General features: G+C 27.1%; 2 protein-coding genes across 2 annotated transcripts; one reads left to right on the forward strand and one right to left on the reverse strand.

Annotated features, from left to right (window-relative positions):
• The first annotated feature begins 2,984 nt into the window (after positions 1 to 2,984).
• Positions 2,985 to 20,821, forward strand: LOC114121552 (uncharacterized). Its single transcript, XM_027983961.2, is given in 22 exon segments — positions 2,985 to 3,132; positions 10,291 to 10,469; positions 10,553 to 10,759; positions 10,975 to 11,130; positions 11,200 to 11,333; positions 11,391 to 11,541; positions 11,623 to 11,801; positions 11,868 to 12,190; positions 12,910 to 13,082; positions 13,334 to 13,551; positions 14,134 to 14,582; positions 15,284 to 15,488; positions 15,687 to 15,960; positions 16,076 to 16,139; positions 16,142 to 16,208; positions 16,841 to 16,952; positions 18,452 to 18,886; positions 19,793 to 19,910; positions 19,983 to 20,143; positions 20,218 to 20,326; positions 20,329 to 20,365; positions 20,439 to 20,821. Coding segments are annotated over 22 exon segments (3,981 nt in total). The 5' UTR covers positions 2,985 to 3,092; the 3' UTR covers positions 20,629 to 20,821.
• On the reverse strand, positions 20,639 to 26,129 carry LOC114121553 (dehydrodolichyl diphosphate synthase complex subunit DHDDS-like). The gene is made up of 5 exons (XM_027983962.2): positions 25,543 to 26,129; positions 23,854 to 24,015; positions 22,126 to 22,274; positions 21,066 to 21,250; positions 20,639 to 20,993 (listed from the first exon to the last, which is right to left on the reverse strand). Exons 1-5 carry the CDS (start codon positions 25,701 to 25,703, stop codon positions 20,787 to 20,789), a joined length of 864 nt encoding a protein of 287 aa, XP_027839763.1. The 5' UTR covers positions 25,704 to 26,129; the 3' UTR covers positions 20,639 to 20,786.
• Between the last annotated feature and the right edge of the window lie 662 nt (positions 26,130 to 26,791).

Raw genomic sequence — 26,791 nt, forward strand, 5'->3', positions numbered from 1 at the left:
ATAGAAATATGCAAATTAGCTATTAAATAAGTATTATTCTTGATTATTAAAACCTATATTATATTCAATCGTATGAATCAAATATAATAAACAATTTAAACTGAATGAAAAAAATACCACTATATCGCTTTGAGTAAGTAATTTAACATTTTTGTCTCATGAATATTTAATTATATTGTTTGTACTATTATTCATAATAAATCCCAATAAAATACATATATTACAATTTGCTTATTATAGTCGTTAAGGTATTTTACTCATTATATTCTTTATATTACATGTTACCCAAATTTCAAGTAAAAATTTGATTTTAAATAATTATTATAAAAATCAATTTTAATAATTGTATTATTTGTATTAACTAAACATCACTTGTTTTAAAGTAGTTACCTATATACATTTCTAATCCTAAAACATATATATTCATCGTTTATAATCATATTAGTTATTTTTTACTATAAACTGATTAAGATATTTTACGCTATCAAGAGGAAAATAGAATATTTTTATTAAAAACGAGATTAAACGCATTTATGACTTATGTTATACATATTATTATATACTGAAATACCTATGCCGTTACACATATTACGCTTTAAATTGTAATTTGTAATTGTTGTAAACAATTTTATTTACGCATTCTTATCAATAAATATTAGTATATTATATTTCAATAACAATACAAAGTAAATAATAAAATAACTGATAAAATCTTTTACGTTAGGAAAAAAGTTTTTAAAAAATGTTCAACTACAGTAAACGGTCACCACAGTTCTTGTTCTTATTAGCATATTAAACTTTAATACTATTCACTATCGCCTCATGAATAAAAGTACATGAGGTACACAATACACATTATATAATTACAATTTATTATTATAAATCAAATAATGATTTATGCACACAAAAAAAACGATTCGGATTTCTAATAAGAGTTTAATCAACCTTAAAAAATGGTGGAGAGTTACAAACCCACGGGTATATTATATTTCTGCATGTACGGTTTTTATTCGCTTTCTCAAAATATACAGTTTAAACAATCATTGTCATTGATTATGTATTAATCTATAGTAAATTTTATTATCTACAAAGTTGAATAATTTTACATGAAACTTAATAAGCTTATACATAGAGAACATCACTCGGAATCAATAAAAATTAACAAAGAATCACGTTTCTCCAATTTACAATTTCGATAAAATAATTATTCTAAAACTAATTAATTATAAAACTGTAACCACTGTTATAAGATTACAAACTACTTAGTATAAAAATTATATATGAATATATGTATGTACGTTTTACTATAATATGATTAAATATATTAAAAAAAAATCTAAATTAACTATTAAGTATAAATAAAAAAAGATGTATAAAATCAATCTATCAATCAAACAATGATAGTTGGATGAATGAACACAACTCGTTGATATTTGAAATACAAAATGTTTGATGAAGGAAAGGAGTTTAATTTGGATGAATATTAAATTCAAAATATTTCAAAAACGTATTTATGCTTTCATACAACTTTGTTAATTATGAGGAGAAAATCTATAAGGAAAATGACTCTGATATGAGTAGAATATCGAAATAATTAAATATAAAAAAAAATTATTTTTTATTTATTTAAAAAAATAATTAAAAAGTGATCTTTAGAATATATATTATAATGAGAATAAAATTAAAAAGTTCCATCTCTGAATGTGATGACAAAGGAGTTAAATCCGACGTCTGAGTGTCAGCCTACATTCTGACAATATTATATTCGATTTATACATAATATTACAATATTCGATACACCTTACACGCGCATACATATAAGTATTATACTGACTATATTATAATGTCTAGACTCAGGAGATATGTGATAAATAATAATAATATGATGGCGTAAATCGTAAACTGGGGATGCAAAACCGTAAGTTGTTTAGTGACATATATCATTGAAATATAGGTGCCAAGTGACACTTGTTAAGTGAGTATTGATACACAATTACTAATATTCTACCTTATAATATATTCTGCTCGGGCTAGTGGGACATTATACAGGTATTATAGTCGGGTAGCCGGAATTATATTAAAAATACAAAATAAGACATTTATTTTATATACTGTACAGTGTAAAATTATATTGAGCATTGAAGAAGTTCAGTATGGTTTTTTTAATAAACTTGTATAGGTAGTTGCAATTATACATGATATGTTTCCTTTATAAATACAATATAATAATAATAATAATAAAACCTATAAAATATTATTATAATAACAGACAATAGTGTGTAATAATGATATTAACAGTGAAAATTGTACGTTATATACGTATATAGTAAAACGCAACTGTATAGATAAGAAGAGCCAACCGTTCGATCGAACGGTCCATAGGTCGACACGTCTGAAGTTGGCCGATTCGTCGGACCCGTTTCGAAAACGGCCACACCAGTTAGTATGCGATAACAACGAGACGGAATAGTATTATAATAATATAGGTACCTATAATATAATAATAATAATAGTAAAATACACTCGAACCCCGGACGCCGCGACGACAGGAACAATAATTATTACAATGATCATGATAATATTGTGATGGTATAATAATTATAGTGTTAATATTACTATTAGTGCAGTGACAGTACGATCAAGTGCGAATTCAGTGTCCAACGTGCGTTTTTCCGGTCGTTTCGTTTCGGCCGTATATAATATAAGGACTTCCGGTCCGCGAATTCGTATACGATCGTGTAAAATATAATATAACGCGCGTATCAACTATTATACCATTTCCACTACTGCGCGAGTAGTACTAACCATCGTTTGTCGTGGACGTCTGCTGTCGCACATCTGACATGTGACCACTCGTCGGACCTGAAATAATAATATAATTTTTTTTTTACAAAAAACAAAACCAAAAATAACGAATTCGCGTACTTGCATACGGACGTAGAGAGATAGTGTTTGTGTGTGTGTTGTGTGTGGTGCCGGTAACGCGTGCGGACACCTCGCCAAACGCTGCGACACACGACGACATAATAATAATATTATAATTATTATACTCTTCAATTATACACCATTGAAGCCGTCGATTCCACGACGCAATGCACGACAGACTGGGCTTTATAGTCGCCGTCGTATCGTGTGAGTACCTATTCGTAACAGTGATATAGTACACGGGACGTAAACTCCTGTGCATAACATTTTTTTAATTTTTTTTAATGCTCTAAATTATATTTATTTAAACTTCAACGTTCGATTATTTACATTAAAAAAAAAAAATGTAAAAACGCATTTAATCTACACCTTATTATCAACGATGTCAGTAACAAAAAAAACCTTAGATAGTCAAATTATCTACCCGTATATATTACATTGATTACATTGAACACGTTATTGAATATACGACCCCCTAGGAGAGAGAGTTTATATTATGTTTAATGCCTGATTAATCCCCTCTAACGATTGAATCCAATCGAATAAACGTGCATTATCGTGTTGTCCACACCACGAAGCTAAAAGATGTTTTTTCGGTCGCGGACAACGTCCGCTATGTTAACATCATACCACGTCATTTTAATTATAATATAATATAATGATGTATAATATTATAATGTGTTGAGATTCGTGATAGTTACGCACGCAATACCTAAGTAATATAATATCAATAGTCTTAGACTGCAGATTCGTCAGGTTTATCTATTTTAAAATTCCTTCGAAAAATATGCAAAGGTCAATATAATAATATTATTATACTATACTAATATGCATTAAGTTCTAATAGGTAGCTAATAAAATGGTAATATTAAAAACGATTAATTATTAGAAATAATTATAATGGCTATTTTTTTATTTTAATAATATCAAATACAATTTTCTTAATTTATGCTTGATTGTAATATAACAATCATGTTAAATAATTAATTAATACTAAAAATTAATTACACTATATGTATATAGTATTAATTGATTAATTACATATAGTATTAATTAATTTAAAATAGTGTAGTTATATATCAAATATATTGTACTGAAAAATAGTAAAGTTGTGATTTCCCTAAAATCAAAATTCTGCTAGAGAAGTAACGTTTGTGTCTAATTCGCATATGTCTCCTCTTGTCCACGGACCCGATTCCATATCATCTCGTTACGCACTGATCTCATAATATGTTGTCCTTTGAAACAAATCATAGAGGTTAAAACTCGGTAACGTTTCCTCCGGATGTAATATTATATTATTATTTAATATTCTATAGAATAAACTGTAGATATCTATTCATTAGTCATTGGCGATATAAAATGTCGATGGTGTAAAAATGAATTCGGATAGTCAAGTGTAACGGTGTAATAAGCTGGCATATATTAGTATAATATCTCCAGATAGCTGCAAATCGATGCAGAGATTATGAGATAAAGTGGCATTATGTAATAATAATAATGCATTCAACTTCAATAAATTCGTGCCTACACGTTCTCATATTTTGTTCATTTCGCCACGTTTGAAATTGATATTTATATAATTTCTAATTATATTCACATCTTAGAAGCAACATTATCGCATTGACAGGATAAATGGAATTTTATTAAGATATAATCATAGTATTATATTCAGCTATATCTTGAAACATGCAGAAAAGTGCCACTGCATAAGGTTAAAGTTAATAAGATTTTAAATTTTCTTATCAAACTCGAAACGTACTCAATTCAGCAACATAAATTATTCATTCGTAGCTAGTATATTAACTATCATATTATAGATTGTTAATCTCAATTTAACTACAGGAGGGGGTGGCAGAAGCTGTCAAATACGGAACGACCAAAAGCGTTGTTGGTACATAAAACATAATTATTTCTAAATGATTCATATACATACGGTTGAATATATAGGTAAGCGGGTAGTTCCGTGATTACGTCAATTATAATCAACAACATAGTCTTTTAAATATTTAATTTTGTTTTAAAATTGGGACACACTAAGAATGCCAATAGGATTTTAAATGAAAAACTATTATATATCTCTACGATTTTCACTGATGATTTACGAAAATGTATCGTCATTTATCGGAACAGCGGGAGTCTAAAAATATATTTGTTTATTTTTTCACTTAAAATACCTTACCGAAATAAAACTCATTAAACATTTGAAGCACCACTTATGTTGGTTGTTTATTTATTTTAAAACATTAGTTTCAGAACAGTATATATACAGCATATATTATACATAATATATAGGTATACTAAGCTACGGTATAATTTAAAACAATATAATATGTAGGACGTACACGTTTGTTTCGCTTCCTCGTTTTTCAAACACAGAACTCTGACAATAATAAGATCTGTTTGGATGGTCTACTGTACTTATTTTATTATATGTTTGTGTTTTTATTTTCGTTTTTCTTTTTTTTTTATATAATATATTTTACACATACCTATAAGTATACATAAGACATGACTAATTGTCCAGAAACAATTACTCTACGGCGTTATTTTAATTAAATAATACGGTCATCTTTGTCTAATCAGTATTTGGATGTTAAATGTACAACGCATAATATATTTAAGTGAAAAGAAGTAAAACTTTAAACGTATTGTAATAATATGACTTTAAAACATAAAACAATTATCTGTATTATATTCCGTTTGACTAAGATTAATAACTATCAGTAGAGAAAGGTTGTTATCACAATCATTAAGATTTTTCACTTTCAATCATAATCATTAAATATTTAAATGATGCAACTGCGTTAGATTACAATAAGGTAGTATAGGTACTTTACACATTGTATATATACATTATTTTACTTGCATATAAATACATAACTATAGTGAAAAGAATATTTTAAAAATAAATTGAATTTATTTTTTATTGAATATTGAATATTGAATATCACATAGATGGCACAGTAAGATAAATCCTTATTTCTTAAGTTCAAAACTACCTAATAAAAATTAAAGGAACGTAATAAATTATGTATGAAAATAAGGATTAGGAAATACATTTGTATATGAATAATTTATCGATTAGTAAAATAAAAGTAATAAAAAGAATATCTTATAAGATTATGCAAAAACATTATTGGTATTATTCTATTGGTTGTATAATATATTATATAATTTTGATAAATTATCATAAAATATACCTCTCTTCATTTAATTATTTTACGTCTCACTAATCGTTTCAAACATTTATTTGTCATTTAAAGATACCTCTGTATGTAAGTGACAAAAAAATAAAAAAAATTTAGAATACCTCAAAAAAGGATAAATTAACAACAATACATTCGGTAAAATAAATGTATGTCCTGGGTTTTTTATGACAAAATACTAATTGATTAATTTTGAATAATTATAAATACTGGTTTTACATAAAATAGTTATTAGGTATAGTTGTTATTATAGTTCCACTCAAATAGACAATATTTTAAATTGAAATTTACAGTATTTTTTGTCTATTTTCTTTTATCAACAAAATTAAATACCTTTATAATAATATTATAAGAGAAATAAATCAAAAATGTATTAATGAATTAATTAAATACCGTAATACTCACATGAATAATTAGGAAGGAAAGTATTTCATAATATGATCGGAACTAATTTTGATGATGTATATTTACTGTATCTTAAATATTTCAAATTCAATTAAAATAAGTAATTACTTAATTAGAAATTATATCTCATTCAAAAACAATAACTCGTATTCTACAATCACTATTTCTCTCTTATTAGCGCAATCACAATATTATATAATATAATCACATGCACATCTAATAAAATAATATTGGAATTTGATATTAACAATTAATCAGATTAATATGCAGAATACATTCTATATAATAGTATGTATCAAGTAAACCAGTATAATAATCACGTAGGTCGTAGGTATAACACAATTGTAATTATAACTGATCTCGTATTTTCTGTTCTTTGTGTAAAAACTCGATCTTAAAGTTATCACGAAATCATTTTCTCAGTATAATATGAAAATTAAACTCAAGCGGTCATATTTTAAATTCTAAGCAGAGTGATGTCTGAATTAGATTTATAGTAAAAAATGTACTTAGTTAGTATTTTTAGGATGCCGACATTTAAAATTCTCAGTTAAGAAGAATAGCGAAAATACAGTTTAAGTAATAAAAAGGTAGGCAAGTGAGTAATGCTCTTCTGTATATTATTAGGTGAATATAAGTAATATAGTCAAGTGAATCACTATAATGTATGTCTTAAATTTAAAATTTAAATTCAATGATAATATGATATTATTATCATGGCATACGAAACACGATTCCGGAGAGAAACGGGCTGTTGTTCTTTATACAAGTATATTTTATGATACAGCAATTAAAGTCAAATATTTTATTGTGAGTATTACAGTTGGTTGATATAATTTTTCCCAAAAATATTGCATTTATTATACTATAAGTATTTAATTATTATAATACTATATATATTTTATAAACTTATAATAATATATTAATACAACTCAAAATGTAATAACATATTTCTGTAAATACCATAAAACAGTAAAAATAAATTCGTAGTATCTTAAAAGAAATTAAAAAGTCATTGTGTACAATAAAATTCATAATATAAAATATGTTAAAGTTTTAAACACCCAGTACCCACATATAATGTTTTTAAATTATAACAACATGATTAATATCATTATTTATCTTTAAGAAAGTAATTTTATCCAAATTTGTAACTAAAATGTCTATAAAAAATAATTGCGTTTATATATTTTCATTTTTTACAGTTTCAGTATGAACTACTTTTGAGGAATCTTGTAATAAATTTTCACAACTAAGATATATAAAAAAGAAGTTTTTATGAATTTCTAACTACAAAATAGTTAGCAGTTTTTTGCGATTTTGAAGAATTTCGTCAAAAATTTTAATTCAAAAGCATATAATAAATATTGTGTCTATAGGTATATAAATTTAATACTTTTAAACCAGTTATATAAACAACTTATATGGAATTTTGTCTAAGAAATTGAATGGCGAATAGATTTTATCGACCTTTTTAATGAAAAATCCTTATGCTCATAAGCAGCACAAAAAATAGTTAAAATATTTTTAAATTTTACATAGTAAAATTTAAATGATAATTTAAAAATGTCTTAAAAATAACAAGTATCTACATTCTGTGGTTATTTATTTTCATATTTATATAAAAAAAACCAAAATTGATTTTATTAAAAATTAGATTTGTACAAAATTTCCCATTTTTCCTTAAATTTACTTTGTTTTTCCTGACAAAAAAAATAGATTTTTAGATTTTCTAAAGGGGTTGTACTAACTAGATTCAATTTTCTATCAGAAACCATGCCTATTTTTAAAAATCAAAGAATTTTTATTATCCTAAAATGTGATGACTGGCAAAAAAAACACACATCATTGTAAAATAAATACATCCATCGCTCGACCAAGAATCTAAAATATATGTTTATGGTTTTTTTTTTTAGGTGAAATTGTAATGGTTAGTTTTCTTTTTTAAAAATAAAAACAAAATTGTAAACATCAATAAAATTGAATTTTATATTATATTTTTTATTTACCATATTTATTATGACAGTTAATTGAACTATGGAAGTATTGATTACAAAAATATAATTACAGAAATGTAGTACCAAGTAAAGTATAATAAATATTTAATAAAAAAAACAACAATAAAATATTTTGAAATTTACTTTCTTATTTAACATATTATACTATTATTATAGTAACTTACTCAATGATAATTTATAATCGATACCAACTATAGAGTAGAGTATATGGTCTCTTACTTTTCCTTTTTAAAAAACAATTAATATTGCTTATAATATATCAACATTTTTTTTTATACATAGGCCACAAATTCATTTATAACAGTACAAATAATGAAATAAACATGTTAAAACTGTAAATAATATATATTGAGTATAATATACGTATATAAATATATTTGAAATATTATTATAGGTACCTATTTATTACTATTATTATAAGTCGTGACTTTTGAACAAAGTAAAAGTCATAAAAAATTGTAATTTATACAAATTACATTATTATTTAGTTTTATTAAAGAACCGACGAACGCGTTTTTTTGGACGTGTAATGTAATGACATTTTTACATCTGATATTAAAGTCTGTAGGTGTACTATATATCATTATATAGTTTGTCGTCTTGTGAATTAAAAACTTTATTCGAGCGTACAAAGTATATAACTGTATATTATATACATACTATCAAGTTAAATGAAAATACGATAGTGTCTTAAACCGATCCTTGCATTTTATATTCACTCTCTCAGCACATTTAGAGTTGAAGTAAATTAATTTGTTTTTAAATTCAGCCGACATCTCTAAACAGTAAAAAATTTGAAATTCATCATTCATGCAAAGACGAGTTTTCTCAATTGAGTAAAAATCGAATTCAAGTGTATTTACAATTTGATCTGAAACGCCTCGAATTCCGTGAAATTAATATTATTTGTCTTTCAAAGTCATATTGTAGTTATCAATAAGGTATAAAAAATAAAACAAATAAACTCAACTTATTATTACTGCACTGTTATTATTCATACAACAATATTACATTATTATTTGCATTTAAAAGAGGTTTAAAAAAGCAATATAATCCAATTTAATTAAGTTAATTTCGTGCTATCAAAAGTTTAATACTTAATCCCAAACTGAATTTTAAATTATTTTTTTAATCACAAAAATAAACTTTGAGCAACCATAATTAAATTTATTATACCATAATAATATACTAATAGTATAAACTGCTTGTATCTAAATTATTAAAACTCATGGTTTTAATGTTGTATATGGTTACATTTAACTACCACTTTATTAACATGTTCAATAACGGTACCTATAGCTAATTACTATTTTATTATGATAATAATATGTTGTTACAACCCCAAGTATTCCATCTTCCGTCAAAAATATACTTATTTAATATTCAAAGTTAAGACCACTATGTTTTAAAATAAATAACATTATCATTGTTGTACATTGCTTAAGTCCCTTGCGTTTTATTTAATTGAGGAAGCTAAACACAATCTAATTAATAATAAAATTAACCTATATATTAATTAAATTAATATTTTCTTTATATTATATATTTATTTATTTTAACAGTTGTACCTGTATAATAGAATTTACTTTATAATAATATGGATGTGTATGTATATAGGTAATTAAATTACATATATTAAATATTAAAAAAATTTTGTAATCTCAAAATATTAACGCATACAAATTACGTGCGTATTCTCAATAATAACACTCAATATTTCGCATCAATCACAGGTTATCTGGTTCAAGCCAGCCTTTGCAATCGTGACCTATTTCCGGAGGGCGTTCAGCTTGGCTACAGATGGAGGGCAACGACGCACGTGGGAACCGTGTTCCCTTCGGAGCACTTGACCAACTATTCAGTAGAAGCGTACTTTTTAGTGCAAAACGATCAAAATTTTACAAATTTTCAAGTACGTGCGGTGATGCGAACTCTCTGTTAAAACAGACGATAAGTCACGATGTATATCTGACAATTAATTTCCTGGCATTATAGATTAAGGAATTCAAAACGAGTGAGAACCAACAAGAGTACCCATGGATTACACTACCGTTCCGATGCGTTTACAGAGATGGCGAAGTACAAAAGTTCGAGAGCGAAAGCGGCGACGTAACAGGATCATTAAACATAAAAAGAGCATTGGCTACCATGTTTCAGCTGAAATTGGATTCCTTACGCCGACCATCATTCGCTTCAGAAGAGGTAGGTACATATTAATGTAGGAGACATATTAACACAGTGTTCAATTATCGTATGGAGTTGGGCCAAATCCTTATTAAATTGAAATTTAATTTCTAAAATATAAATTTAAATTAACGATGTATTTTTAAATTTTAAAGTAATGCCCAACTTCTTATGTACCCGTATAAATAAACGTCTTATAGTAAACATAGGTAATTTAAAATAAAATATTCTAGACTGGAGTCTATGGAAAATGCTACGTTCAGTACCTTGTGACTAAAGAAAATAACAATACAAATGTAAAGAAAATAATAAACTTTTCGGCTTGCAACAATAAGCTTGGACAACAGTGGAGCAACACGCCACCGTTCCTATGCCCATCGAGTTATCAAGTAATATCAATTTAAGGTTTAAATGTTACAGAATTTTGTTATTTTAAAAATATTTTAACTAATTTTCAGGACGGGAGTATGAGTCATAGTGTTCGAAATTATAATCTAGATGAGATTAATGTAATAAGGTCTTTAAATGTTATCGGTACAGTAGAGTTCCAACCATTCCAAGCATTAGCAGAATCTCATCATATATTTGTAAAGTAAGTCTAAAAAATTGTACATACAAATTAGATTCACTATCACTAGATTCTTAACAGCCAAACATTTGAACTGGATCACATTTTTCCAATCGGTGAACCTATCACGTTGGTATCTAAATTGGATGACACGATTGAGTATGATTTTGATCACTATGAAGATCCTACAATGGGTTTCAAACCGTCTAATAAGTCTCTTCTTTTGGCAGAAGTAATTATTCTTACACATTATTTTATTATTTACCAACTATTGTCAATGGATTATTATAATAAATATTTATATATTTTATAGATTCTTGATGCACTTGGTCAACTTACAGAAAGTTTAAGCTGGGAAATCGGTACAACTAATCTAGACAATCAGACTGAATTTAGAGCTTTAGAACTCATGTGGTGGTTAGACACATCCGATTGGTTTACATTATACGATACCATAAAAATAGGAACCAGTTATTCACAAGAAACCATACAGTTCGTACGATTTTAACTTATAAGTTATTATACATATGTGTCAACATTTTACTTATTGTTTCTTAGGCACTTCTTTTGGGATTTAGTACCACAAGTTGGATCAGCTTCTTCGGTTGAATTTATTCGTGATCTAATCAAAACACAAAAAATAACGAGCTTTTTGGCAACTGGATTGTTAATTACATTTCCGTATCACGTTAGGTATCCAAACGAAAAACTCTTGAAAGAAACCGAAATATTATTATATCTCGATAGAGATCTAGAAAATGAAGTAAGAAAAGTAGCAATCTTGAGCTTTGCTTCGTTGATACATAAAACGTGTGGTAAAGGAATGTGCTCAGACGATACGCAGAACAAATACATCAAATTATTTTTAGACAAATTTATAGGTCAGTAACATGATTTTTTTTTAAGCAACTTTTTTATAATATAATTAAAATTACAATGGCGTTTAACAACAAAAACAGCAAATAATATTTTTGTGCAATCGTTTTTTATTTAGATATTTATTTTATTGGTTTAATAGAAAACGAAAAATATCAACGTATTTGACTTTTGAAACAAAATACCATTACGTTTCTTGGTTGAATGAACAATCAACTTTGCTTGTTAGGTTCTCAATTCGTATTTTATCAATTTTACAAACATATAATATGAACCTAACCATAATTATGTATAATATTTTAACAAACCAACCAATTGCAAAATAGCACTAAAACATTTAGATAATTTTTTTTTTAATTATTAACCAATTAATAATTCATTTATAAATCTATTATTCCTACATAACTATTCGTCGTATTTCAATTTTTTCCATGAATAGGAGATGAAAACTATCATCTTATTCTCCAGATTATTTTGCTAATATTAAAATAATGAAAATAGATTTTAATTTTGTGTACAATCTATAATCTTGTTGGTTAGAATGATAGTTTTTAAATTAACATAATATAATTGGTTAAGTTTACGATTAATTTTAGTTTGTATTATTACAATAATTCATAACTGCGCACATGTCTATTATTGTCATCCTCTTGTCGGTCGACAATATAATTATCTATCATATTATTTCGTTGTATGTGTTAATGTTAAGAATGTTTTGTTTTAGAATCCACTTCTCACAGTCGACAAATGCTGTTCATCGAAGCGTTTAGTAACATGAAAATCGACAATATACTAGACTTTTTACAACCGATTATTACAGATCACAGCCGTTCTAGACACATCCGATTAGTCGCTATTTGGGCAGCGAAATCTGCCACCACTGCACACTCGGATAAGGTATAATCTACTTTTATAATATACAACACAATATTGAATAATTAATAACCCACCCAACTATAACCATATTTGATTGTCAATCTCAACATTAATTACATAAAAATCGTATTTAATACACATAAACCAAATATACCTATATATAATATAACTATAAAATGTATTAAATATATATATTAAATTATAATAATAACAATGTGCAGTTTAAAAAATATATATTGTATAATGTCTGTGATGTATACATACCTACTCAGGTCGCTGAAGTTTTTTGGCCAATATTGACAAACCATTCTGAACCATTGGAAATCCGTACATCCTCACTAAACATGCTCATGATGTCCCAGCCGACAGTGTCGCGGTTTTTAACTCTCTACTGGTTCATGCAAGCCGAACCGAGCCAACAGATTTATAACTTTTACTACACAACAATCAACTCGATGGCCAATTCTAAATATCCATGCTACAATAAATAGTAAGTTAATATCTACGTACTGGAAATGTCTGAGTATATCTAGTATGTCGTTGGACGCAGTAGTTTTGGGGAAAAATAAAAAAAAATAAATAATGTTAAAAAATAACAACTTGAATTTTGACCAAATGAAAAACTATAATTAATTATTTTATATTGATCTATTTTTTATATATACTTCTCATATATTATTGTTCATACTCATGTAAGTTACATCGATAACCAAATCTTAATAATAGTAATATAATACTCATATTTAATATTTCTTTTTGAATCAAAGCGACCGGTATAATTTGGTGGACGGCGTAACGTATAGGCAATATAGGTACATTAATGTGTTGAACTCTTTTTAATTTTTAATTGAATTAATATTGCACAATTTTTTGACTGGTAAAAACTTAAAACTAATAAATCAGTTATTTAAACTTAAATTATTTACTTCGTTGGTATTCACATTTATTATAATTTCACAAAAATTTAAAAATTACCACGTACAACGACTCAACAACCGGCGAGTATATTATAATATAAGCATTATGGTTATCAACAATATTATGTGCAATTAAATGTAATTTCTTCCTACAGTAGCAAAATAGCCGCACAAATCGTAAGGTTCGTACAGCACAAATGGCATCACTGGGCCACCGGTAACTACCTGTTAGACTACGAGGACCCAATGAGAGGGTACGGCGGAATCGTCCAGACCATCTTGATGGCCAACCAGCGCACCGGGTTTCCGTCCGTGATCCAGTTGACGGCTGAACAACACTCGTTCGGCACATCGTCTGAATTTCAAATCCACATCAAAGCCGAAGGGCTAGCTGACAGCCTGAAGAAAGAACTGTTCAATACCATGGTAAAACCTACTGGTGAAACGACCGACGGGTTGAAGCACCTGCAGGACTTGCTCGAAAAGGCTAAGTTCACCATCCGGGATGACGAAAACCTTCACTTCGAGACTATTATCAAAATCAACGAACAGACCATCTACTGCCACCACTTGAACCGGACCACGTTCAAGAGCTTCGCCCTCGGTACGGTCCACGCGGTGTTATACTGAGTGTCTCACCGTGTTCGTATCTGTCAATAATTATGTTTTTCGCTCAAATATTCGAACTTTGGAGAAAAGATTTAATATTCGTTTCATTGTTTCCGCGTTATTTAAAACAAAATCTCGTATAAACACTAAAACTGATTAGATCTCAGCGTAGATATACGGCTATATTCATAAAATTACGTATCAACTACAGCCAATGTCCAATGCCAATAAGTGAGAACCATAAGATAAAATATAACCGGAAGTTCGGTAAAATTAAAATAGAATTATTAATAATAACACATGGTTCACGTACCATCTAAAATACTCGGGCCTTATATATCCAAATTTCATATAGTGAAACATAACAGAGTAGTATCTGAACAATCTGTATAATTTTCATGTACCAGGAGTTTTTGCATATTTAAAGATTTTTTAAAAAATTTATTCAGAATTAATTATAAATTGTATTGTACATTGATAATTGTTTATGCAACATAACTCTACCTAGTTAGAACAGTAAATAATGGTTATATAAGTATCTTAGGGAGACAAGTCGGGTATCTTTAAAACTACGTATTGTATAGTGCTAACTCCTCTAAATAGTCTTTTTTCATCAACGACCACCGATTATAGTAAAACAATATTATAAAATAAAAAATTTTCAATGTAAATAATCTAACAAGCATGTCGTTTCAGTATTGAAGAGGCTGAGTTCGTTGTATTTCCAGTTCAGCTTGAACTATCAACGTTTATCATTTCCATTACGTTTCCAACGAACACACTTTACCGATTTTGGAACGCCGATACTACTACAATTTAGGACGGCCTCGTTGCTGTCGTTGCGAGGTAGCATTAAGCAGACTGAAAGCGGCAAATCAAGGGATGCCGAACTAGACTTTCGGTAAACATCACGCTATATAATTATTGATTTCGATAGCATCAAAAATAAATTTTCTAAAAAACAAAAACATTTTTTCCCGCTAAATTTGGTTTAGAACTGCGACCGCTAAGTTAAAATATATTAACGATGCTGCACTAAGTTTCATGGTTTTTGTGTTGTTTTAAAGGTGTGTCATATTAATAATAATAAATGTTATAGATACTCTATGGACACTGTTACCAGTCTGAAGACGTTTAATCCGCTGAGCAGCACTTGGCGGGGTGCTGACCGTTTCCGTTGTATCCACGCAAGAATACCGTTTTCCACCGAGATAATAACGCACTTTTTTAGATCTTACATAAAAGCATCGGCCTACAGGTACAAGAATTTCGTGGACGGATCGAAACTGGGAATCGTATGGCATTCTGCGACCAAACTGGTGCCGCCAGAAAACACGTTACCGGCTGTAAAGAAAGATGAATTGCTCACCGACGTAATTTACCATTTTTTAATTTTCTTAATTTTAAACTCCTACCTGAAACTTTATTATAATTTATAGTATGTATATTATTGTAATTACGGGTAATACGATTTAATAACGTCTTTAGGATTGGGCTTTTGAGTCGAGAGATTTGGGTGCGAAAATTGCCACTACTGTATTCGACTGCCAAGATGAGGAAAATTTTCCAATTCGCTGATTATAATCAAAGAAGCGTTTCAGATTAGTAATAAAAACTATCAGTAAGTACTTTTCTTGGTTCAAAAATAAATAATATTTTAGAGTATACAAAATTAAAATTAATACTCAGAAAATAGAGCGACGATCTTAAGTCTGAATATTTCCTTTACGTCGACAATTAACCAAATAAATGTACTCAATTTTCCATATTTTACTTAAAATTGCATTACACATCTACAAAAGAAACCGCATACAACTAAATAAACTACGAACTACCTAACAAATTAATTGTTTGATCATTTCACGGTATTCGTTTTGAACACTTCTTTTTATGCTTAATATATCAAATATATTATTTTTTATTTACTCATCAACATCTCAAATGAAAATGTATAAAGGATCAAAATATTATAAAGCTACAACGATGTGATCGTAATGAGTTCCATATATTCTATAAATATAAGACGTATACTTTATATCTTCATGGATTTATCGGTGACATTTTTAATGTTTTCTTAAGCTTCGGCTACGTAAAATCCCAAAGTAGGTACTTGATCACATCTATTACTACTATCTCTCTTAAAATTGGCACTGACACACATATTATAATATTCAACTTCTAATACGATATGATTTATATATGTATTGGTATCTATACAACAAATATTAAATTCAAACCGTTGTTATTCTCCAGGGCCATACCCGGTGGTGTTGCTTTCCTAGGCATCTATTCACTCGCCAACTATTTCACGTTCATTCCTCCAGAAGACAGTTGTGGTTTGATATTATCTCTATCGCCGTTGCAGGTTTGTCCTTAAATATTTACATAATATTTTTATTTTTTTTTTTACATATATTGAGTTTATTCAATACACCCGCTGATGTATATTATATTCAGCACGCGCAGGATTGTTTTTATGTTTATCTACTTAGCGGGGGGGAGAGGTAGAGGTTACACGGTAAGTATATAATAATATTATGATCCATCTATACAACAATAAGACACATAATTTAAACTATTCCAAGTATACTCGGTATTCAATTTTCGTAAAAATGATTTTAAGAGACGTATATTTTACTTATTTTGTGTAGTTGTATAAAGTATATAAAGTATAGCCCTCGCAACTGTATAGTACTAAAAAAATTGGTCTGTTCTCAAGCAACCTTAGTATTTCTACGTGTATTATGTATAGATTTTAAAAAAATCCGAAAGTCAAATGAGGAGGGTTAGTTCAAATATGTCGTTTTAAATAATTCTAAGAAGTGAATCCAATTTATTTTTTTTTAATTTTTTAACTCATTAGAAAATTAATTAATTAGCAAATGCTCACCTAATACTTTCACGTATGGCTAAACTTTAAGTTGTAAATATTACAAATAACACTAACTTATATAACTGAAGTTTCCACATAGGTATTATTTTGAACCTTTTCTTTTATGTATTAAAAATGTTTTTTTTAGTTTCCGAGAAACACAAAATACACAACATTGTAATATTTATTAAAAACTTGCATTGAAATTTGAAATATATCACAACCATTAACGGTAAAGTTACAAAAAACTTCTAGAAACTGGCATTAACTAATGTTTATAATACGCAAAAGAACGTTGTTCAATTATGTTTCTACCTACATTATTGATGGTAACATATAAACTAGGTTTTTAATAGGTAAATAGTATAGCATACTATTACAATTAGGTATATTATATTTTGTATCATAGCCACTATCATAGCTTTTGGCTTATTTATCATTATCACGTTATAAATTAAGTATTTGTTTTTATTAAAAGTACCTACTCGTATTATAAAAAAAAAATATAATATATATACATGATTTCTTTTATCATTAATTCCTCATTATATTATTATAAAAATATATTCATTTTTTTGTAAATATTTTTCTTTTATAATTTCTAGACGAAATAAAATAAGTAATATTTTTTTAAAAGTACCTATTTATATATTTAATATGTTTTATCATGGAGTGACCCGAGGATACCACGCACAATATTTATCGACTACTGCAGCGCCTACTTAGACTTTTAAATATAGATATTTTAAGTTCATAAACTGCAGTTCGTCTAAATTCCGATCTGTATATAGATATCGAAATAGGTATTCAGAAAAATATTTTATTTTAAGTATGAAATTAAAAATTTATGTTGTCAAATAACAGATTTTAAGAACGCTCTCGCAAAGAGTTAATATTTTTTTTTTTACTTTTCGGTTCCTTATTATAAGACTGACGGTGCAGTATTACAACTACCGGACAGCTGTCTATTAATATCATTATGCGTTTTACAGGTGGTTCCCGTGTTCGTCCAAGAGGGCAACACCGTGCACGTCACGATGAACCACTACGACCAAGCGCTGTGGGGCCTGATCGCGCACTACGCGCGCATCGCCGACGGCAACCAAGAGATATCGTTCAAGCTCAGTCACTCGAACCGCGAACGAAACATCACCATCACCAACGGCTACTGGCGGCTGCTGAGGTTCGAGGGCTCGTTCATCCTGCCGTCCCGCAAGTCCGGCGCCCTGCACCCGCCGCCGCCGCTGCACGGCCAGGCCACCGTCTCCTGGGGATACCACGACTCGGCCACCACGATGCTCGTGTCCATCAAGCCGGAGAACGCCCACGAGAAATGGCCCGAACAGTGCGTCATCGATTCGCCCACTTGTCTGCAGACCGCCAGCGACATATCCACCAGTCAAATCATATCTCTGCAATTCGTCAACGTGAGCACCATATAGCGTATTATCATAATATTGTTATAATATTGTCTTTAAACACTACCTACGAGAGGGGGGATTAAAGGTTCAAAAACTTCTACTACCCTTCCCCCGTCCTGATTCCTAAAATAAAATATCTTCCCAGTTCCGGCAGATACGAGTCGTCCATAGTACAACTATGAATATTATGTGCCATTGTAAACCGATTCTATAATGTTCGCTCTATACGCACTAGGTGTCGATATGAAGTATCCCTCGGACTGTTATGTTCGCTCTGACTTATGAATCGAGCCATCTCTCGATATCGATTATCGATCGTGCTATTATTATTAACCACTTGAAAACTACTTGTAGATTTCGTCATAGCATAACGTTTTAAATTTTAATAACAGACTAGTATAGTTAATTGGAAAAGTAGGTACAGCCGTGCAGGAATTATGGTATCAGACGAACAAGTAGATTGATAAAAAAAAAAAATGCAGTGACGAAATATAAGATCAAATAGTAGGAATGTTATAAAAATTTACCGAGAAAATGAGTATGTCGTGGTAAATTGAATATACAATAACCAATAGAATCAATAGATACCTAAATTATTATAACTTATTTTCTGTTAGTAGCAATTATTTTTTATACACCGATGGGTAACTACTACCTAATCTTATAGCCATGTAGGCACATTAACCAGTTGCGGCTCGAAAGGTGTTTCAACTCTTTCAATAGTTTCAATAATCCATTTTAACATTAAAAATCTTATACAAATTACCTACCTACCTACTAAATTATTATCATAATATTCATATCAAATTTTGTCTTTAATGGTCCCGAACCAATTTGTTTTTACATCCCAGTGTAATATTTATATTAATTAAAAAATAAATAAATTTTGACATATTATTATACTAATTCTAGCTACCAAGTTGGATGATAATTACAATGCATTCATTGTTTTCGGATTTTGTAATGGATGAAGGTAATATGACTACTGTCAAATTTACATTTCCAACAAAACTTCCTTGGACTACTCGTGGTGAGTACCTATTTATTTTAGTAAGTAATATTAATATAGGAGCACAAAAAGTAAACTAGCTTTTGGTGTCAGGTATTTGTGCAGTTAATTCTGTGACAGCATTAAGTTTGGATAATTCAACAACGCACAATTTCAAGTTAAATCAAGACTGCTACACAATAGCATTAGCGGACTGTTCTCCATCATCTCGTTTTATTGTAGGAATTAAAATGATAACTATTAATTCAACTTTGGTAAGTATAGAATAAAACAATTTTTGAAATGATGTGAGTATTGGATATGAATACTTGTATTTATGATTTTTTAGAGTGTAAGAATATTAACACAGAACAGTGTAATGGACATGGTTCAAGAAAATTCAGACATAAAAGTATATATAAATGGAACGGAAATTGAAGTAACTGCAGCTGGAGTGCAATACCCCCAAAAAATAAAGATGATATTTTTGTTTATAGGTAGGTACACTATTCTTAACTTTAAGAAAAACACCATCAATAAATATTTATTTTAAATTTTAACAATTTTTAGAGCAAAAAAATGGGATGAAGAAATGACTGATCTTGAAATTAATTCAGGAATAACTGTTCAACATTATGGTCATACGGTCATAATGTTAGTTGAAAGTAAATTGCGAGGATTTACGTGTGGCCTTTGTGGAAATTTCAACAGTGAAAACAGTGATGAATCAAATGAAACACCAAAATGTGTACAATTGTAAAAACAAAAAATAGACTTATTAAAAAAATAATATTTAAAATAATGTATAACTTTCATATATAAATAAATGTACTACTTACATAATAAATACGTACATATATAATTATTATGTAAATAAATTAAATTTTATAAATTAAAAATAAAAAAACAATAATATTATCACGCAATTGCATAAAGACTATTTAACCGATTTTGTTGTACATTTTCTACAAATTTTTCAGCTTTTGAACTCAATTTTTTAGTTGGTAATTTAAAAGGTATAATTGCTCTAAAATTTCTTTGGTACATGAAAATAGCAATCATAAAGTCCCACGCAGTAAATTCTGGCCATAAGACTGATGTAAAATAGATATAACTGTAAGCACACTGAAAAAAAAATAAGTTGAAATTGAAGTTAGTTTCTTAAAACAAAATCATTTTCAAGAGTTATTAATTTACCTGCCATAACATAAAATCACTCAGTCTAGTCTCACCAGATGTGCGTATTAATAAATCAGGTGGTGGGGACGGATAGGTATACATACAATTATCTAATATTTCAACTGATAAATCTGATTCCTCCAAATCATTATTTTTAATACCATTAGATATTTGATTGAATGCATTTGTTAATTCATCATGTCCTGAAAAAAAATAGTTTATACAATGAATATACAAAAGTAATTTTTTAACTATAAAATGTTAAATAAACTGTAAACTAACAACAATAAGTACATAAATAAAACATTTTTAATAAGATTTATTATTCATATATTAAAAATAATAATACATTTCAAAAAGTGTATTAGGTTAAACATTATAACAGTAAGACTTAAACACGAATTAACTGGTTATTATTATATTATTGAATTAGTATTATGAATACGACTTGGAAAAATAAATTAAACCAATTATTAAATTTAAAAGTAAGAACATTATTTGTGTTCCTTCATTGGTTTTTAAAAAAATTTAATTTTTAAGACAGTTTATATTATAACATTTTATAAACTCACTTTGAAATTAAAATATGAAAAAAAAAAAACTAAAGAAAAGTTTATCAAACTATTATCAATAAGTCAATTCACCCTATAATAAAAGCAAACTATCCAAAATTATTGCAAAATGTTATGTTTTATATAAGAAAAAGACAACACATACAGAAATGATGTCCTGTTACATTGTACGTACCTATTCTTTATGAAACAAAATAATATAATATAGGAAATATTTTAATGTGTTATGTATAAAATACACTAATCATTTATAATTTTATTGGTAATAACTTCTATGGTTATTAAAATTATAAATTTACTATTAAGAAGTTAAATGTAAAATGTATACTTCAATAAACATAATTATTGATTATAGTCATAAATCATAATACTTCAAAACAATATCTAAATGTTTCGATTTTAAATAATAACCCGTAACATTATAAATTATAATATTTAACACACATTTGATCCAATTACAATTTAAGTATTTGATTTAGAATGTAAATGCAATTATTTCAACCAACCAGTATAAGAAAATGCAACATTTAAATATGTTTTGTTGTTTTGTTTTGTTATATACATTGATTCTGCTATTAACTTCACCAAATCTTCTGGTAACTTTTTGATGTTACCAATAACATTAATACACACACCATGCTCATTCAATTTATCTCTAAAACAAAATTAAAATCAAAATATTTAAATAAACTTATACATAGGATTAAAGTTAAATGTAATTGTTAAAATAAGAATGAAAGATATTTCTCAATCAATCGATTGATAAGAGCTGGCAAATAACATTATCATTGTTGTATTTAAAATAATATATTAAAAAATACCACATATCATGCCAATATTATGAATAGATTAAGTATTTATTAAAACTAGTTTGTGGAGCATTTATCAATTATTATTTACCTTACTTGTCTTAAGAACATACTATTTGAATGTGTTTTTAATAAGTACAATTGTGCATCAGCCAAGTCCACAGTCATTGACCAAAAAAAATTGATAATTAACTGATATAAACACTTTTTGTTATTTTTTATTTATTTTACATTTTAAGAGCTTTAAAATTCTAACCCTACTTATAAGATTATGTAAATCAATAAGCATAAATAAAATCTAAAACATGCTCACTCCAATTTTCTACTTAAATTATGCATTCATTCAGATTCTACATTTTTTTGGACTTTTAAAACAGCAGTTTCTATAAACTTATAAAATTTATTATAATCCGCTTCAACTCCATCAATTTAGTTAATAGTTAATAAAAATTAAATTGTTAAAATCAAAAAAATGTTGATCAACCGATTAAATATTTTATTTTTTTAAAGTTACCTAAAAATGTATGAGTATTGTTGGTATAATAATTGTTATAATATGTATTATATATTTATAAATCATATTTCTTTTACAAAAAAGTCAATAGAGTTATTATAGTTTCATGCAAAAATCTTATTATATTATTATATTATTATAATAATTAAATATAAATAAATGATATAAATATAATATTTTCGGAAAAAAATTTATCAACCTACTATAATACAAAAAATAAAATAAATGACTCAATAGTTATGCATATCAAAAAAACATATTACAAAATATATTTTAGTCTCCTCCACTTAGAATCATTTTTACTATGCAATGATGTAATATCATTGAATTCAAATTTAACACGATCATATTGATGACTCACAGAACACCTAATGTACAGAAAAGGCATACTTACTTACCTACCTTTCTTTTTATATATATATATAATATTATTATAGTTATATTATTTTTTAAATGTTTAATATTTAATTATATATTAATATCACAATATAATTAAATAATATGAATGTTGTTTTTTACAATGTTTGAAAAGAAAAATTTAATAATTAATACATTAGAATAAATTTAGATTTAAGTAGATTCTACAGAACGTATTTATATTCCTTACCACAAAAAAGTGTCTCATTTACTTCTAGAACCATTTATTCTAAACTATATTATATTAACCAAATATAGTGGTTAATAAATTAGGTATACAAAAATATGCCCTACTTAAAAATTGGACATTTTCAGAAAATCTGAATTATTTATAATATTATGAAAATTTATAGAAGTTAACAGATATATGATAGGTATAAAGATTGAAATATATTTAAATATTTTCCCTCTATTACATTTAAATTAAATTTAGTGAATATTATAACTTGTTATTTTAATATTTCATTTTTAACAATAACTAAAAAATATATTACTTTTCTTCCAAAAGTCTTTTAAATTTTTCTCGGGCAAGATCAAACAATGCATCAATTTCTTCTTGAGTTCGCTTAAAATTATCTAAACTGAATGCGTACACAGTAACTTCTTTTATACCTAAATGCAAACACCATTGCAATGTTTCAGCTAATTTGTCAAACCTAGAAGAAATAAGAACATAATTAAAAATTACAGACAACATTATACAGCCATAATTGATTATACCTGAAGGTTAACTATATACTAGGAATATTATATTACTTGGCTATCATAGCAACCCAATAGCATACTAAATTTAAAAATATACATATATCATATTAAAATGTATATATATTTAATATAAAAATATAAAAATAACTGAATTTATAGCTAAATTATGAAATATATTATATTATTTAACAGGTAATAACCATAAATCACAATAAATCTATAAACCTGACATCAGATGCAGCATAAATATTAGTTTATAATAAATCTTTCAAATCAAAATAACATTTAAAAAATAAGTTATAAATTATAAAAAATGAAACTGTTAATAATTGTATTCAATACAGCATTAAATAACCTAAATTATTCCTTTCAATTTAGATAGGTACTTTAAATATATTAATCAAATATGATTTCTGACTAAATATATTTAAAGATCTAATAAGTATAAAATTCTTGAGATTTTTTTTTTTATAGGAGTGTCCTATAACTATATAAACTTCTGTTTTTCAAATGAGAATTTCCCTTTTTTTAAGTAGATTATTTGGTAAATAATTTTTTTAAACATTTTGATGTACCTAATTAAAAATTTGAATGGGAAGCTTTTTAGAAATTAAAATAGTTATGTTAATGATAATATTCTACAAAAATGGTTTTATAAAATTATAAAGTCTAATATTTATTAAACTTGAAAATTAACTCACTAACTTTTTCAAATTTTGATTTTGATAAATCAACAATTATTTTAAAAAATGTACTTTTTAAGAGAACGATTATTATTTGAAAAACAGAAGTTTATATCTCTACATAACACTCCTAAGCTGTACAAATTAAATCAAACATGTCATTTGAATAACTACATTAATATTATTGAATAAGAAAAAAGGTATGAAAGTGTTTGGTAAATCATCTAGTAGGTATAAGTAGTTTACTTATAAAATATTATTTTTTGAAGAAAATAAGAAAGAAAGTACCTACATAGTTTATTTTTGGTTTATATAAAATGTGTACAAATATCCCATAGGTAGATTAGGATTATAATACTTAACTATCTTGAGCCATAGTATACTTCATAGGTCTAAAGCATTTCTGATCTTACTTAGGTTTGTTACTTTGTTATATGACTCGCAAATTTAACATAGTGTTTATGAACTGGATTTAGTAAACAAGAAAATTTAAAAAATCTTGGTGACTTAGTCTATACCTACTCATAAATAGGTCTTGAGTCAATTTATATAAATTAGATATACAGCACAATATAATTAAAACAATATTTTCTATTTTTTAACGCAATGTATACCCAAAATAATAGGTATGTTCATAAATTAAAAAATTAGAAAAATTACTAAAGAAATTCATGCAAATTTGACTTTATTAAGCTACTAAGTTACCTATTCCCAAAGAAAAATAATAAATTAGATACTACCTATTCAAAGATTATTAAAGGTGCTTTTGATATTTTAGAAAAATTTATAACTTACCCTTTTACATGGCCTTCTTTCTTGGCAACACAATTTTTCTTAGCATAACGCCTATTGCCATCCATTATAAACGCTACATGTTTCGGTATCTCTCCATACGTGAGCACTTGTGCGCAAAGCCGTTGCATCCATGTCATAGAGTTGTCGCGTATCCAAGACATGTCCGGGTATGTGAAGATGAAGAACAGAATATTTAAGCCATTGTACAAATGTTGCAATGATTTTATATAACAGTGAAGTTGACCTTTGCTCAGTATTTTATCTAGGTATTTCTTTCAAAAAGTACATTATTATGCACTAAATCATATAGGTATCTAATGATCAAATTTAATTTAATATTTATTATAATTAATTAATAATAAAACAGAACAAATGTAAAAAAACAAGAAAAACGAGTAGATATTATAAATTATTATGATTATTATTCGTAAAAAAGATAAAGTGTAAAAACCGCGATGCGTTTGAAAAGAGCCTGTTGATTAAATTAATTTATTATATTTATATTTTATAGTTTATATCCAAGTCTGAAGGTAGTCGTGACTCGTGGATATAATGTTATCACACTAAATTTTAAACACAAACATAAGAAAGTTGATAAAACGTTAAAAAACTACATAGGTAGTTGCAGGTGTAGATACTTGAGATATAAAAACCAAACCTATAAAATCTGATACGTGTTTCAAGTTGGATGGATAAGGCGAAGGGCGTAGAGAATTAATGAAAAACTGGCGGCACTGTAATTGATGACGGCTACATTTTTTACGTATACTGTATGTAGTATTATAGAACAAATTATTATTTTATTAATTATTTAAATTATTATAACAAAATTACTTTTATTGACCCACGTATACACGATGCACGTACATTTATATAAATCAAAACTCGTATAAACTATAAGTATGTAGCACAATTTAAACAATAATATTATATTTGATGTAATTAATGACCAATTTTTCAATATAGATAGGCGTATATTATGTATATTAAAAAGGCCGTCAAAATAATAAAATAAAGTATAATCATTATTTTTAATTATTATTATATTATGAAGATATTAGGTAAGTGGTATAACAGCGTATACTACTAAGTAATAAGTATAATATTTCATATTCGTATACTGTAGCAGGTAATTGGGTAATGATTTTACTTTTACACAATATAAAAGACAATAGGTACTAAATATTTAAACATGTTATTATTCATACTATGACTATATATAGCCGTACTTGTAATTAGTACCTATAAA

The sequence above is a fragment of the Aphis gossypii genome, chromosome 2 (assembly GCF_020184175.1).
Source record: "Aphis gossypii isolate Hap1 chromosome 2, ASM2018417v2, whole genome shotgun sequence".
NCBI classification, from domain to species: domain Eukaryota; kingdom Metazoa; phylum Arthropoda; class Insecta; order Hemiptera; family Aphididae; genus Aphis; species Aphis gossypii.

Coding starts and splice junctions, on each gene's coding strand:
- LOC114121553 (XM_027983962.2), bottom strand. CDS start 25,703: ATGTCTTGGATACGCGACAACTCTATGACATGGATGCAACGGCTTTGC. Junction 24,016..25,542: donor AAAGAAGGCCATGTAAAAGG/GTAAGTTATAAA, acceptor TATTTCTTCTAG/GTTTGACAAATTAGCTGAAA. Junction 21,251..22,125: donor TGTTGCATTTTCTTATACTG/GTTGGTTGAAAT, acceptor ATTTTTTTTCAG/GACATGATGAATTAACAAAT.